At 32.7% G+C, this 17,750-nt stretch overlaps 1 protein-coding gene across 2 annotated transcripts in view; it reads right to left on the reverse strand.

Moving 5' to 3' along the window:
- Nucleotides 1-3,250: 3,250 nt before the first annotated feature.
- Nucleotides 3,251-17,750, reverse strand: part of LOC149806830 (3'-5' exoribonuclease HELZ2-like) — a 32,890-nt gene continuing 18,390 nt past the window's right edge. For both annotated transcript variants that reach the window (XM_089958230.1, XM_089958223.1), the window contains 9 exons: nucleotides 17,549-17,634; nucleotides 16,125-16,268; nucleotides 14,762-14,899; nucleotides 12,546-12,914; nucleotides 11,091-11,344; nucleotides 10,439-10,660; nucleotides 9,630-9,792; nucleotides 6,707-6,874; nucleotides 3,251-6,399 (listed from right to left, as the gene is read on the reverse strand). In XM_089958230.1, coding sequence (XP_089814356.1) covers nucleotides 6,248-6,399; nucleotides 6,707-6,874; nucleotides 9,630-9,792; nucleotides 10,439-10,660; nucleotides 11,091-11,344; nucleotides 12,546-12,914; nucleotides 14,762-14,899; nucleotides 16,125-16,268; nucleotides 17,549-17,634 — 1,696 coding nt within the window. In that variant the 3' untranslated portion in view covers nucleotides 3,251-6,247. The remainder of the gene's footprint in view (nucleotides 6,400-6,706; nucleotides 6,875-9,629; nucleotides 9,793-10,438; nucleotides 10,661-11,090; nucleotides 11,345-12,545; nucleotides 12,915-14,761; nucleotides 14,900-16,124; nucleotides 16,269-17,548; nucleotides 17,635-17,750) is intronic.

Raw genomic sequence — 17,750 nt, forward strand, 5'->3', positions numbered from 1 at the left:
GACTTTTAGTACATCAGCACATTTAAGACTATTGACACATCAGCAAATTCAATATTGGAATTAACCACCAGAATGCCTTCAGAACATTCTATAATTTTTTACTTGAGATAAAAGTTTTTAGGACTATTTGAGATTCTATTCAGAATACTGTAATTTCCTTTTACATTTTCACTTTGTATTCTACGTAAATAATTTTACTAAGCTTGTTGGTATCGATCTTTTCTGTTACTTGGTTTAAGACCAGATATTTATAACAGCAAATATATCGCTATACCAGTGAACATCTGTATCCGTTTGTACCACAGAACAATCTTAATGACCAACAAGAGACAGGAAAGTCATACTTATTGCCACCATATTGTATTACTAGATAGAGAAGACTTTAGTCATTTGTCTGGTTATATACCTTCCTTCTTTTTTCGAGTCTTTAATTTTAACACTCTAGATCAACAAGTTTGGGCGCATTAAAGACAGTTCAGCAAAATAAGGAAATATATTTTGTGTGACGTGTAGAAACACGTGGTGGAGAAATCTTTCTAGCTTCTCTGAGTTTATTTATGGCTTCAGAAACGATCAAGAATAGGCAGCTATGATAAGTTTCTTGTGTCTTTTGCGTGTGATTTTTTAGTAACATCTCGCTCAAAATAACATAGTACAATACATAGTCTTCAAAGCTAAGTAACACAATACGCACATTCTTCATCAAGACTAAATACTTGATGTTAGTCACCGAAGAGTTAAATTTGAGGAGTTTCAAGTTTGAATACAAATAAGCTTTTTGTGGTTTGGATTTTAATACCAAACATACTAGGAAGGACACAATGATATATACCAATAACAAAAATCTACTCATCCCATGCATTGTATCGACTTATTTATTTATTTTGCAAACAATTCCTAATTTCTATTAAAACGTATGTAGTCAATCACAGTTCCATCTAATAGGAACATACTGTTTTAGAGATACATTCTTTGTGTATAATGGACTGCTACAATGTCTATATTTGTACAAGAAATGAGAAAAATTAAAACTTTTGATGGCGTTAATAAATTTAGATAAATTGCACAAAATGTTTGAATTTACTTAGAGTAAATTCCTAGACGGAGTATGCCTTTAATCACAAGCAATTAAAACAATTAAATAGGCAACCTCATAATAAAGTCAAAACGAAAAGCCAAATCTGGTATATTCATGAAAATAAATGGAGTGTGTGCAGTCAAACAATCCATCATCCCGAGTTACATCCGCATGTAATAAAAGTACTTTGTATGCGCTTTGGTGACTTTACGGATAGCAAGGGATAATTGCGTAAACTTGCCCCTGTCGAATTTCTTAACTTATCGCTATGACGTAACTTCTTAAGTTATTATTGTTTAACAATTAATTATATGGATAAATTAGTTAATTAGGTAGTTTCGGGCTAGTGTTGTTCTTGAAGCTGATGTGAGGCGTCTGACCTTCTATAGTTACTTTGCTTTATCTAGTGAGTGAACACCAACAATCGGCTAGTAAGCAGTTCTGGTCACCCATAGCAACAGACACGCAGGTTCAAGGCAAATACATTGTCTATAAAAATGCCTTGGATGTCAACTGTTTTTTGAACTGCATCAAGATGTTTAGAACACTATTTTTGTTTCAAAATTATCACGGGGGAAAGGGCTTCAATTTGTACTATATCACTTTGTGTCAAAGATGACCATGAACCATGAAAAAGGCATGTATAAGTTTGGAGCTGGTGTGCATACACATATCATGCGATAAGCTTTCATTGACTTGTGAATGATATTCTTATGTTTTGTTATATCATAACTTGTCAAGTTTGGGAGAGGCTGAACTGTAAACAATATAATATACCTTTGTTCACATTGTTTGTCATTATGTTCATAACAAAGACTCTTGTTTAGGACCATATTAACTTGACATGATATTTGACGAAACTAACTCGAGGAACATCTTGTTCTACTTTTATGAAAGGCATCCTTTTCTTCAGAAATGTTTTAACCAAGAAAAAAAAATCATTAAACGTTGTATTTTTCGAATAAATTAATGTTGTTTAGTGCTTGTTTAAAATATAACATCTGAGGAATTGAATTGCACATTACAAAAACTTGTTCTTATAGATGTAATTCTTTGTATAGATTAGTATAAACTTAGAAACACCATCTGTCTCCTGTCTATTATATTACACGAAACGAAACACTTACTTTAGAAAAATTATATTTTTTTATAAGAGTTCGTTTTTTGATAACCATGGCATAAAGTCTGTCCAAAACTTCTGAACTATGCAACATTCCCATACACCACCACCACCACTACCACAGGTAGCTGCCTAAATATATATATTATTAATACTATCTTCTATACCAATTTTAAAGACAATAATATATTTGTAGCGATAATTCTATACAGAAATTTGATGTGAAATCAGTATCAAGAGAGCAAATCGTTTAATTATGCTACTTGTACATGTATTTCATGTGTAAGATTGGTTCATGGTCCACTTTCCTTTTTTCATTAGAGTAGCATCTTGATGTAATTCTCACCTCCTTGTGTTATGAAATTTAGCTTTGTATATGCTTTCAATGTCATTTGAGCGATATTCTTGCATTACACGAAGAGTTGAGGTTCCTGATGAAGCAAGAAAGGAGGATAATGGTTATGTTTGTAGAATGAACTTTTTCTTACCAATCTTTTAACTGGTTCGACTTCTTAGATCTCTAAACATTTGAAAAAATAGGCTTACTAATGGCTATAGTACTTTGTTTTGATATCTGGTGGTTTCAAAGGTGAGAAATTATGTCCGTGACCGCTGCCATTGCTACAAACACCGGAACTCTTGTAGATATAGCATGCGATTGTGTTTTCACATGAATTCTGTAATTATTACTATTATTTCCCAAGAGAAGGCTTCACATAGAAACGTATTCAGAATTCTTTACTTCTTTCTTTTGCAGAGGACAATTTCGGGGTGATAATTTTGCACAATTTTGTGACGTGTTACCTTGACAATCATCTTAAAAGTATGGTTAGTTGCTCATCTTGGAATCATGTTATTTAGATGTAACAATTTCTAATGAAAATTAAATATCACAACTCTGTGTTTCTCTGTGTATCCAAAGGAAATTACACTCCTGATAAATATACTCGCTTTGATGTTATAGGACACATTCTCAATACCAAACACCATTTCCATACATACTGCATACAAATATTGGAAGTCATACATGTATACATGGCAAGAAGGTAAAATGTATTTAATATATATTCTTTATTTATTTCTTCACTAGTCATGTACATAATTCAAATAATCTTCACCAATCATGTAAATAATTGAAATAATCTTCATATTAGGTAGTTGATACAAAATGATTTACTTGTAACTAAGTCGATTAGTGTCCAATTTATTAAATAATATCCTAAAATAAAAACATGTCCATCCAAAAATAAATTGAAGAACATCCACAGCATGAAACATTCAGAAAATACTTAATGCTGTTGTGAAAAAATAAATGTATATGAAATGTATTTAATCATTTAAAGTGATGGGGTGAAAAGAAAATAAGCGGATATTTTTTGGATAATAGTATGCAGAAACATTTTTATAGAATCCCATTTATAAAATATAATATCAAAATTATAAACTGTAGTATTAAATATCACAGATTTATTTATAGTTACATACAGTATAGAAAAAGACTAGTCAGTGGAAGTGCAGATTGCTAATTTATGTTTACATTAACACAAAACAAGTCTCCAGATATTTAAAAACAAAATGATACAGTATTCTACCCGTGTGCAGTCTGCAAATCCGAAACATTAATACATACATGTTATTCCATTAATGGTGAATCTGTCTGTCTTGTGTACAAAATAGTATCTACAAATATGACAACTTATTTTATGACGTTACAGATTATCTATATGCAACAAAAGATTATTTCAAACGTTTTTGTGACGTGAATAAAATGACGTTATAATAAAGTATAAGAACAGTACGTACAGGTGATCATTCAGATAATGATTAATAGCTGATTTCTCATTCATACGCACATCTCTCTCTCGCTCTCTCTCTCTCTCAAGTTTACTTTTGTCAGTACCTTTTGTACATATTATCAAAGGCATAAGTCATAAAATCATGAAATAAGGAGGTAATTTATGTACACGTTGGCTGTACCTTACATATCAGTCTTGTGTTTTCCTGAAGATTAAAACAATAATTGATTTTTCATGAATTGTATGAATATATTGCCAAACTGATACCAATTTTATTTTTATTTCAATATGCCATATTTTTACTACATAAATCGTTAATGAACGAAACTACTGCTTATATCATCATCATTAATTATAGCAAGAAATTATTTCGCAAAATAAATGGTATAACGCGATGCAAACTAAACACAGAACCTTTTCATAAAATGATGTTATGCTACAACGTCGAAATCTCTACTCTTTTATAAAATCCCATTAATAAACTATAATATTAAAATTATAAACTGTAGTATTAAATATCACAGATTTTTTTTCTATCTACATACAGTATAGAAAAAGAATAGTCAGTGGAAGTGCAGATTGCTAATGTATGTTTACATTAGCACAAAACAATTCTCCAGATATTTAAAAATAAATTAATATTGTATTCTACCCGTCTGTAGTCTGCAAATCCGATACATTAATCCATACATGTTATTTCATTAATGGTGAATCTGTCTGTCTTGTGTACAAAATAGTATCTACAAATATGACAACTTATTTTATGACGTTACAGATTATGTATATGCAACAAAAGATTATTTCAAACGTTTTTGTGACGTGAATAAAATGACATGTTATAATAAAGTATAAGAACAGTACGTACAGTGATCATTCAGATAATGATTAATAGCTGATTTCTCATTCATACGCACATCTCTCTCTCTCTCTCTCTCTCTCTCTCAAGTTTACTTTTGTCAATACCGTTTGCACATATTAACAAAGGCATAAGTCATAAAGTCATGAAAGAAGAAGGTAATTTAATGTACACATTGTCTGTACATTACCCTATTAGTCTTGTGTTTTCCTGAAGATTCAAACAATAATTGATTGTTCATGATTTATATGAATATATTGCCAGACTGATACCAATTTTATTTTTATTTCAATATCCCATGTTTTTACTACTTAAATCATAAATGAAAAAAAAAAACTACTGCTTATATCATCATCACTAATTATAGCAAGAATTTATTTTTTGCAAAATAAATGGTATAACGCGATGCAAACTAAACACAGAACCTTTTCATAAAATGATGTTATGCTACAACCTCGAAATATCTACTCTTGTGTGGAAAAGACCCATAAAAAGCAAACAATGATGATAAAGTAAAAAGCACAAAAAAATGAACTTTTGATTTTACATGGCGTTGGTTCAGCATTAAATTCCATCAAAAGGAACCTTAATTATTCAAATATAATCTCCGAAACACTGAATACGCGTAAATTAGAGACGCTAAAGGTAGCACAGAGAACCTTACAATTAACACTAATTGATTATGAATTCTCTAAACGATGATTTCAAGGAGCTAAAACGGCCGTACACAGTATGGATACTGTTTATTATTTGCAGCTGTTAATATAGAAATATTCTGCTACAATCGTGTGTCTGAAATACTGTCTTTATTCGCTTACAAGTGGTCCAACTGACTGGCTATTGCATAATGCTCCGAGAGATAAGGGTCTATGTTATTTGTTCTACTGATTATTCCAAACATGCTGCATAGACCCAGACCTGATTGTGTTTTATGTGATGGTAGATTACGGTATGAAAAATATCTTTTGATAAGAAATGAATACAGAAAGTATTATATACAGAGAATTGTGATCGTGAAGACATGCCTAAACAGGTACAAACTTATTTCTCAACAAAAAGTTAATACAATTATAAATACTCGTGAAAAGATACATTGATGCAAGAACAGCATAGACAAAGACCCACAGACAATGTACGCAAATATTGCTACTATTAAATACACAACAAAGATATCTTAAATGGTTCGATATGTATTGGGATGAAAAGAAATGAGTAGGAAATATCAAGTTTGTAATTCTGAAAACAATTATCAAGAACAATCGCCCATATATTTAATGTACAACATGTCGAATCCATGATATTAATATATAATAACTTCTCTTAAAATTAGTATAGAAAGGGATCTGGAGAAAAAAAACTTTCATTACATTCAACCAAATGTATACGCTGATAGTTTTCTAATTCATCTCCATTGACCGTTTGTTTTCACGCCCACGTTTCTGGCGAATTTTACGTGGGAATTGCGCAGCAGTCGTGATGCATCCTCTCTCTTCATACTGGTTGATAAGTCGCTTCCACACTTCATCGCACTGAAGCAGGTTCCGGTTTCCTGTAAGAAACTTGGTATATCTTTAATGAGGTAACGGTTAACGGTTATTCATGTTTCCAGCGTTTGTTTCTCTATGTGTGTCTGTGTGTGCGTGCGTGTGTGTGTGTGTGTGTGTGTGTGTGTGTGTGCCCATCAGACTAGATGAGTTGCTTGCCAAGAAAGACAGGGTAACAAGGCATATTTTTACTTGTTACCGCTCTAGTTATATTTACTCAACCGTGTTTTATTTGATGAAATAAATGCAATACTATGCAGAGTGGTTACGCTGGTATAATGTTTTGTTGTTTCTAATGTTCCTAATACTTACCCACAATGACAATCCCTTTTCTGGCCCTGGTGAGAGCAACGTTGATCTGATGGTGGTCAGTGATAAATCCAAGGTTCTGCTTGCACCAGCCTAATGTTGGATTGCGTTCTATCATGTACTCAGGCAGGGACCTTACAGTGCTGAACAACACGTAATCCCATTCTCCACCTACCAATTGAAAGCATTTCATTACTTACGTCAGGAAATTTAAAATTTATCCCTTTGCCTAACTGCCAATAGTTTTTCAGTTTGTTCTTGTATGGCCCTTTATCTAAGTTATTAGACCGACAAGCAGTCTGACTGACATAAATAAACAAATAGATACTGTCAAAATCGAAAGAATTTATAGCATTGGGATTTTGCTATTTCAGCCAAAGGTTTAAGGGATACATGTAAAAGGCCTCATGAAAATCGTCTCCAGAAGAAATGAATGCTTCATCACCAAAATTGTTGCCACATATAAACAGCGCTATATTACATTCTGAACGAATTTTTAGTATCCGGTATTACTTCTACCATCTAAAGGAGAATTCTTTTGGATTGTTCGCAGAGGGCTACTTTTAGTTCAAACTAAAAATTTCGAAGTGCCCGAAACTGTAATGTCCTAATCTATTTAATGTGGCATTCTCAAAAAAATCAGTGTTTATATCTAGCCACCTTTTGATTATTGAAATACACAACACTTCGCTACGCCAAAACTATCTGATGTAAGGTATTTTGTATCGATGTATATTCGTCATTTTTTTTCCATAAGAACAATAATGCATTACATTATTTAGTGAAAGTTACTGAGGGAATATTGAGGAAGTGTGTGGTAAATAAGGTAGTCGTATTGATAGGTAAAGGAAGATTCATTTTCGATTAGAAAGCTAAACATCTCTAACAAGACTAATTTCCCCAAATGAATTGTATTCACATTTCCTGGCAAAATTATGCATAGCGTACATTTGTGTCTGCGACACTAGACTGTATCCGTGTCATAACCATGCAGATGTTTACATTCATAGACCACTGTTGAAGGCGAAATGTCCGAAACGTTTTATAAACATAGAAAGACTTTCGTTATTAAAACAATATAGACTACGTGTGTGTATTGTTATGTATATTTAATTTGTATTGTGTACCTGATGTTTTGTCATGTTTTGCTACCTGACATTTGTCATAATTATGAGTGTAAAACAAGATGTTTATTAAAAATTAAGTTCAAGGCCTAAACGCGTTTGCAATTTTATTTTCCATAATATTCTGTGACATCATTGGTTTTGTGCCAGTTTGTATATAACGGAGACTAGGTAAAAAATTATTCATTTCTGTTTATGATTAGTCTGTATAAATCAGTTTTAATTGTGTTTAGATATAATTTAAGAGGAATTATTTATTCAAATTATTCATTGGAATTACAAAGCGCTCATTGAGTTTTTAGACAAAAACACTATATTAGGACCATTGAGAAGTCATTCAAAGACATCCTGAATTACATCATTGTGGTACATCAGGAATTCCAGATTGCTGGAGTTCATTCGGAACATTCTATACTTTTGGACTTGGGGATGTAGAATTAATTGGGATCTAATCCCCAAAGATGTAAATATATTTTGCATGTTCACTTTGTATTCTAGGTAAATTATTTGTTGATTTAGCTAAAATTGTGGTTTAACGTCTTTCTGTTACATAATTTAAGACCATAGAGTCGTAACAGTATGTGTGCATTATTAGTTTACTGTTTATGACATTGTGCCAGGGTTTCTTACTATTCTAATAACTTTTTATTTGTTTCCGCTAATGCCTCAGGAAATACAGAAATACACCGTGTCAATAGGCAATGTAACGAAATTATTACCCTCTGGAACTTTGTTATTCTTTCCACAATGTAGCAGTAATTAAAAAGCGGCGTTGATTAAATTGAACAATTAAATTTAATTAAAATCAAGTGTAAACTTTTTAAACAATTTACGAATGTAATATTTGAAACCCAATAAATTGTACCACCAGTTTATCAAATATTTTCAGTTTTGTCGAAAAAAGAGTGATATGACTGCCAGTCATTCATTGTTGAAAACTGATCTAAATCGATCCGATCTTGAGTCGTTAAAAATTGGGTAATTTCTTCTCGCTTGAATGGAGGTTTCATAATTTCTTACATGATATAAATTTCCCACATCAGGACTTTTTCCTTACCTGAAATCGTTTGGTACATGGAGAGGGAACTGACTGTTAAAATTGTATTGAGTCGGGAAAATATGCTTCTCGTCGGAAAGGTTACATATATAGTGATCTGTGTAGGATTTTGATAAATTATCGCTGTTAATAAACTTTTAAAAGATCTTTATACAATATCCAGTTTATAAATTTCGAATCGACAGAATGAACTATGCCATTTTTTTAATTTACGCAATTGCCATTAACGCTATAAAACTGAGCACCCCTCACAGCTGTTCTGTAACCTTCAATCGCTACCAATTCGATCCAGAATTAAACAAAAAATCTTTTTACTATGCTACCTTTCTGACCTCACCTGTATTTACACCCCATCTAGAAACTTATGCTCCTTTTCTGACACTCGCATTCTTATTGTGCCCACTGTTAAAACGAAGTCATACGGACAACATTCTTTTGCGTATCAATGCCATGCTACTTGGAACGGATTGCCCATATATCTTAGGCACAAGGACACTGTGATCTCATTCAAGGGTGTCCTTACAGCTAATTTATTTTGACCAAAACAACAGACTTTCAGACTTAATAATGTTTACTTCCTTAACTATTGTCTGCATTTTCTTTTGTACCTTCATGGTGTTTGTTTTTATATTATTGTTGTTGTATATGTCTTTATGTCTTATCTAAGATTATAAAGCGCAAAGCGCTTCTAAAGGAGATGCTCTTTACTAAATCCCGCATTATTATTATTATTATTATTATATACCTTGACTGGCCACGACGGTATTCACGTTGACGCTGGATTTGGTGAACCCTTCCTTTCTGAGAGCTTCCCGAAGTTCGTGACATTGGGCATTGTACTGTGAGACAACGTTAATCCAATTACTTTTCACCCCCTCTTTTCTTACCATGTGGAGGAAAATCTTAACCTTTTAAAACATAAGATAAAAATACATTTACACATTTACCTTACTTCAGTATTGCTCTTTGCGATTAATTTGGTCTATCCTGAAATTGTTCATGCTGAATGGCAGTAATTTTAACGTGATATCAATATTAGAAGTATTAGCCTAAAAGATATATATATATATATATATATATATATATATATATATATATATATATATATATATATATATATATATATATATATATATATATATATATATATATATATATAACTAAGGAACAAGAACAATTTTTTTATTTTATTATATGTTGATTTATTAGTCACATGTATAGTGATCTGACTTGCCTAGTTCCACAGTGACTTGAGTGATCTCGTCGTTATGCATTGTGACAGACACGACTTTGGAACTTCCGCTTGCTTTAAGGAATGATTGGTGAAACATGTGGACCTTGCTTGCAGCCACGTTTATGCGATTTGAAAACACAGGACCAAGGGTCAATATTAATACTGATTATTATCATCAGTCATTGTTTTACTTTGCAAATTGAAATCCTATTCTCGCTAGATCAGACAAAACACATCAGAGATACTGTTACTGAATATGCAAGTCCTTTGAAATTGTACCCTGAAATTTATTTAAATTGTATTGTGAACATTGGACTCACTATCTGTTCGACTTCGGTTTTGTTGCTCCTGGATTGCTCATTCCCTTCCTCTGTCCTACTGGGCAATACTTCCTCCTTTCCCTCTGTGTGGCAGAAAACATGAGGTAAGTCTTGGTCAAGCCACATTCTTAGAAATAGACCTTCTTCCCATAGGTAAGAAGATCTTGTCTCAAGCTTGCCTTCATAGAATTCGTGTGAAGGAAAGTCACAGAGCCGAGGATTCTGCAAGTGTAAATAACAAAATATTCCAAATAAATCAATAAATAAATAAAATTACAGTAAGATGCGCACGATGTTTGCATGTATCATGTTTGTTTGAATAGTATTTAAAGTTTCTACCCTTTCTTTGTAAAATAATAGTTCTAATGTCATGATTGTATGAATAAAAGAGGTCTTTGATACAATTTCAAATCTAGACGGACTGGTAAAGCGAATGCCTCTAACCTGAATGGCAGAATCATCACACATATCATTCACCTTAAAGGTCAATCGATTTTACTGTAGACTCGGTACACACTATTAGATAATGAACGGCACATTTACTCAACTGAAATTCGATATAAATTACAATTAATAAATAAATTAATAATAAAGATATAAATTCAAATTAAGAAATACAGACATGAGAAGGTCTCAAAGAGATTCAACATACCATGCGATACTGATATTCCAAGAGAGTGTACTTCACGTTGTTGCTTTCCAGGGATTTGGACAGGGCATAACGCTCAAACAAAGACTTCTTTAGGCCAAGTTCAGCGGCCTCTCTGCATTTGATAATTGGTTGAAGTTGCTTGTGGTCCCCTATCAGTACCACCTGTTCTGCTTTGGTGGCAATAATTGGCACTAGACACTGTGGCTCAGGGCACATGGCAGCCTCATCAATAATAATTTGATAAATATCAGTACCTGTAAAAATATACATATTTCATTCATTCAGATCCGCATTCAATAGTCATTAGATCTACTGTAGCTGTTAGATTGTCAATAAAGAGTACAGCTCATGTGTTATTAAACTGTCTCTGACGGATTAAATCTATGTTGTAAAAAAGATGTGTTTTTAAAAACATACAGTAACAGTCAATGCATCTCATCCTCAGACGGGAGTGTGTGTGTGTGTGTGTGTGTGTGTGTGTGTGTGATTGATGTGGGTGTTTAAAGTAGCTTTAACAATTTTTTCAGTCATAGTGTATGGCAGTTTATAGTGATGTCTAGCACTGGAGCATGATGCCACAAACATGTAGAATGATGTCCTACCCAGTTACAATATCCTGACTCAAGGCGGACCACTCCTAACATTAACCTCTTAATGCTGAGCGCCAGCGAGGCAGTTTTTAGTACTATTTTTATAAGCCTTTCGTATGACTAGACCGGGGTTCTAACCTGCGACCTACCGTACCTGAGGCGGACGCTCTGGCCACTAGGCCACCGTAGCGGTCTCCATAGGAAGATAACATAACATCGGGATATATTAATGTCATAAGTATGATAATGCAAACAATTTTAATGAAAAGCAGCACAAAAGCATGTGGAAATCTATAATACAGCTCTGCACGTGGCTTGAATAGGTGAGAGAAAAAAAGCAAACTGTAGACCAAAAACAATGAGGTTTCAATAAAGTACTATTAATATCATTGATACTAATCTGTGTGCATGTGTGTGTATTTTGAAAAAAAATTTAATATTGATATATGTTGTATCAATATTGTTTGTGAAAACACGTTTTAAGCGACAGAAGAGGAATTAATAGTTTCGCTTTTCGCTCTAAGCCCGTTCCAACCCTGCCCTGCTTGTGGTGTAAATTCTTTCATACTTGCACTAAAACGTAAATTGTTATAGACTCATCGCCTACGTGTCATAGGTAACAAGATACGGTGTTGTTAATGGCAAATATTGTGTAACTATTAATTGCGGTCAGTTTATTTTAAATAGAATGGGGAAACTATTACTCATGGTTTGTTATTCTCAACCTCATCAACATAATTGACATACACAAATTTGCCACTAGAAGTAACCATTACCACATGGCAATTTTACGTGCCAGTAGCATAAATTAACAAAGGTAGAAAAGCTTTGATTTTCAAGAAAATAACAAATGTCTCTCACACACCTTCCAGAAATTTGGCATTTGAAGCAACAGCTGTAGTACAGAGGATAACATCATGCCTCTTCAACTCATCAACAGTTGCCAATCTCAAAATATGGATGTATTTTTTAACCTCCTTATAGTCAAGAATATAATCAGGTTGTCCAAATTTCTTGTCTAATGCATTGATTTCCTCTGCGTATTTCTTTCCTTTCTTCCTAATGAGGTGATGAAGAGAGAATTCTGCGATATCTTCAGAAGCTTTCGATTCACGCATGCTCCGTTTGGACAGGAAAGTTTTGCCTGGAATTGGAAACTCGACTGCCTCGATTGATCTTCCATACATGCGGACAATGTTAGGACAGTGCTCCTCAAGTCTGTTGATCATCCACTCTGAGAGAAGGACAAATCAAAATAACTTGTGAGAATTTGCAATCTATTTGACAATTATCAAGAACATTGATCTACAGTTGACTTATCTGTTGAGTATCCATGGAAAAATAACTTCATTTTGTTACTCCGTATTTGTTTCCTATATTTTATTAGAGATTTTGAGCCTTGGGTTCATGTTATATTACAGAACTGCTTTCTTTATTAACTTGCTTTAAGTGTGCCAAGATAGTGTAAATGTTTAGCAAAGAAGATTCAGACAAATATTCCACAGATTTACAGAGAATATAATTTAAACCTTTTATTTGAATAAAATTTTTCAGTTAGAATAAATAGTTCGTAATGCTGAGCGCTTTTCCTAAATTACATAATTGAAGAGTATATAATCTTTTGTATCGGCATGTGTCATCACTATACGTGCATTAAACTGGAAGCTGAATTCAATGACGATGAACAATCGTTTCGTGTTTTATTTGAAACAAAAACGACTTATGTTAAACAGTAAATATTCCGAAACAAGCAATACTTGTTTTCTGCTTTTGGACAATTTATTGAAAAAATTACAACACCAAAGTTATGAAAATATATAAAATAAACTATAAGATAATTAGGTAGTAGTAAATGGTAAGGACAAAAAAAAAAACAACAGAAAAGAAGGTTTTCAGGATAACTTAGAGAAGTGTAAATTACAATTCAATCAATATGTTTCTAATTTCATACATACATACATGCATACATGCATACATACATACATACATACATACATACATTGTTTCACCTTATCTACGTTGTTTGCTATTAGTAGAAAAGATGATATCATACGCAAATTGAAATATCTCAAATATTTTGCTTGAGATATGAATATGGATATAGAAGGACAACACATTCTTGAATGGATCGAGATATATATTTCTTACCACGCAAATTGTTTTTTAAAAATAGGTTCTGATAATGGCCCTGAATTTGGAGACGATGCCGTACTATCATAAGTTAATCTTTTTATTTAGGTCAGCAATATATTTTAGTAAAGGCGATATTTTAGAAGTCGTTTCATTACGTTTACAACCTGCCTCAAAAATGTTAAAATTTACTCTTTTTTTCCAAAATGAGCATAATCTATCTTCGGCCATAAACATGTTTTCATTTGTGGACAATAATACCGGCTCCATTAGTAGAGCAGAATTTAAGGAAAGTACCACACTGATGCATATTGCGACAGCTGGAAATGTTGCAAATATAACAGGTGCAATGTCTAAAATTTCTTGTATAAGTAAGGGTTTGCCAGACAGTACTCGATAACACATGGAAATAAATGAAGATTATTATGCCCCAGAGCAATCATCAATATTTGGTTAATGTAGGGATAAAGACGCTAAAACTAGGGGTGTTCATTTTGGGTCGACCTAAGAGAAATAACTGCGTAAGTAAAACTGAAAATACAAACCAAATTCATATGTATTATTATTATTATTATTATTATTTCCCGTACTTAGGTAGCAGTGAGTCGGGGATCCATCCCACTGACTACCTCAGAGTTCATAATAAGTGCACATTATTTGCACGGGATTGTGGTTAACACTAGTACATGGTATCATATTCTATTTCTAAATTTCATTACAGAATTTAATATTGGTTTCCTATATATATATATATATATATATATATATATATATATATATATATATATATATATATATATATATATATATATATATATATATATATATATCAATGTTACTACTAGATTTAACATTCATTTCTTACATGTTTAATACGGTAACTATTTTCTTTCCCGAAAAGCAATAATTCAATCCAGCATTTGATTCGGACAAAAGTCTTGTTAAACTTACTTGTAACTTGGTCGACTGCTTTGTTAGAAGGTCCACAGAAAAGAACTTGCTTTCTTGTATTGCCTTCACGTTCCCACCATTTGTTGATTTTGTTGAAATGATACAGCAGTTTAATTCCTGTGTATGATTTTCCAGTACCTGCAAAGTGGCAAAAATTTACACTTTTGCGCTATAATTAAGTTCCAAAATTAGGAACGTAATGCAAATGATATCAAAACGTTGTATATGGTCTCGTAATCTGACAGTACGACGAAAAAGTGAAAGGGCAATGAGTGTACGGATACAATAAAGAACACGTGAAGTCAACCGCTTATATCCATTTTAATGTACTTCTTTAATGATTTGTGTCGTCGGTAAGTACTGCCCTCAGAGGTCAAGACGTGACCAATTAATTAAGGGTATTGTTTATAAATAATATCTAGAGGATATGAAGTGCATTCTAAATCCGTTTATTTACCTAAATGAGTCAACGAACGATCTCTAAAATGTCGTAGGAATGAAGAGAAGTTTCTGTTAAAAAAAAACACGAAGCAGCACATTGGAGGAGAACACAGTAGTTCCTAACCGGCTTTCAAGAGGCAAACAAAAAATAGACTGGCTCCACATCGCGATTTAATAATAGTTCTTCACATAATATTTTTCGAAAATAGTTCCAAGTCGATAAGATATAACAAAATGTGAAAGACGTGATATTACCAAACGCATCACTATCTGTAATTTAAATCAGGCAACAACACAGCGACAAAGAAAAAAAGCAACATCGCTTCGTGTAGAGACTGTACGCTTGAATCTTATTGATCAAAGTGTACAGTGATTTTGTCAGTAATGACTCTTGAATTTATGTCAGCTAAAATTATTTCCTTGAAAGCGACACTAGAAGTTTACTAGAGCTGCTATTCACATATATGGTCAGAAAAGCAAAAGTTATGTGGCATCTGTTTCCTTGTGCAGCTACATACAAATATGTAATTTTATACATTCTAATAAACATATCAACGGTTTAGATCTCTACAACTGAACTGTTGCTTAAAAACAAACTTTACTTACGGGTTAATATTTCTTTCTTTCTTTCTTTGTTTTGTTTGTTTGTTTGTTTGTTTGTTTGTTTATTCAGGAGTGTTATTTCCCATACATGTTTCGGATAGAATCATCTGACGGACGAGGGAATGGCAAATCGGTACACCAGCATTAAACAGACCCACAAAGTCCCAGACATACATGTAGAGGAAACTATAACGAGTCTCTTTTAGGAAAATGTGTAAGCAGTCTTGCTTATTAAAAAAGAAACGTATGCAATAATCATTGTAAGAGACCTTCTGAACGATCTTCCCTTAGTATTAGATATTAAATAGTAGTACAGTACCTGGAGGCCCTTGGATGAGAGAAAACCTTGATGTTAGGGCTTTAGTGATAGCTTCATGCTGTTTATGATTGTTTTTAGGAAGTGTTCCGACATTAAGGTCTTCCTCCCTAATTAGTCTCTCTGCCAGACGTAGGTGATCCTTTTCTGCAAAAACAAATATGTTTATTGAATTTTGGAAAATGTATAATTGTTTTAGTTTTGTTAATTGGCAGAATTGCTATGCCTCTGGAGAAGTTACAGTGTCACGTGTCATATTTTGTAAGACATGTTTATATTGTATTTCTTAGATGTGTGTACACAACCAAGCTAATGTTATTCCAATGAGATATTAAGTATATAATACACATATTCCCAGACAAATTCATATACAGTTAGCTCATTTCACAGATACCTGACAAATACGCATCGGAAATAAGATATTACTTGATTCTGAAGAAAACATCCGCTCGTTGTGATTTTCATTTACGTTTCCAGCAACCAAATACAAGATGCACCGCTTTTGTAATAATACGTAGAAATTAGACACGTTACCGATTAGGCATAATTATACAGTTTACCATTACGATTGGAATAATGCATATTAAATTTTTTTGTATGTTGGAAAGTGATACTTGGTTTCAGAGAATGAAGGGGCCGATACGGATGGAACTGTTCCTAGACACAGTAAATGGTATTTAACTCGATAGGAATAAAGATGGTATAAAAAAGTGAACTGGAGCGTCTAATTTAAAAAAATGTTAGACCTTATGCTTAAAATAAAATCTTTAAAAATGAAGAATTAAGCAGAATTAAAGACAACATTATTTAAGAATGTGCATGTCTTACAATTTAATAAATGTAATTATCATAATGTGAGACCCACTATGTTCACTATCGTCCTGACGCGTGGCTGGTGAAAATCAGTTTGTGACAACAAAACAATAGCCAGCGTCGTCAAATAATCAAGTACAAGGGCTGCGTCCAATATTGGATTTATCATTATTTAACTGCATTCTTTTTCATGAATTTTTAAAACAGACGAAACCAAAACAAAATAAATTCCTTCAACTATGAGTTTTAATAATACTTTTAAAACTGAAAATATTTAAGGTTGATTGAGGACAAGGCAAATATAAATCTGTTAAGGTTTAAATTAATGAAAATGCGAGTATGAACAAGGAACTACATCAATATATTTCAAGATTGCGAGACGGATATGGTAAGCTCGATGAGTTCGTGCTTCGATGCTAGTATACTTGTCAATAAACACAATAGGGTAATGTCTATGAATCCATTTACAAGTCCACCCTTGACCAAAAACAGGTTTTATTCGGAGCAGACTTGCAGATACATATACTTTCATACAGATAACTACATGAAACTACCTGCTTGCCAGACAAACAAGGAATTATTGATGAAAGAAGACACTATCTGTATAGACCTACCTAAATTAGGTACTTTTTTGTTCAAAGCGATTCTCTTTGCCAGTTTACTCGATTTGTTGAGACACTTTAAATATATTTCGGTTCGCCTGAAATATGGAACAAACCTATAACACCTATAAGGCTTAATATTAACAATTACACACACACACACACACACACACACACATATATATATATATATATATATATATATATATATATA

The sequence above is a fragment of the Sinohyriopsis cumingii genome, chromosome 1, assembly GCF_028554795.1.
Source record: "Sinohyriopsis cumingii isolate HCF-2022 chromosome 1, ASM2855479v2, whole genome shotgun sequence".
NCBI classification, from domain to species: domain Eukaryota; kingdom Metazoa; phylum Mollusca; class Bivalvia; order Unionida; family Unionidae; genus Sinohyriopsis; species Sinohyriopsis cumingii.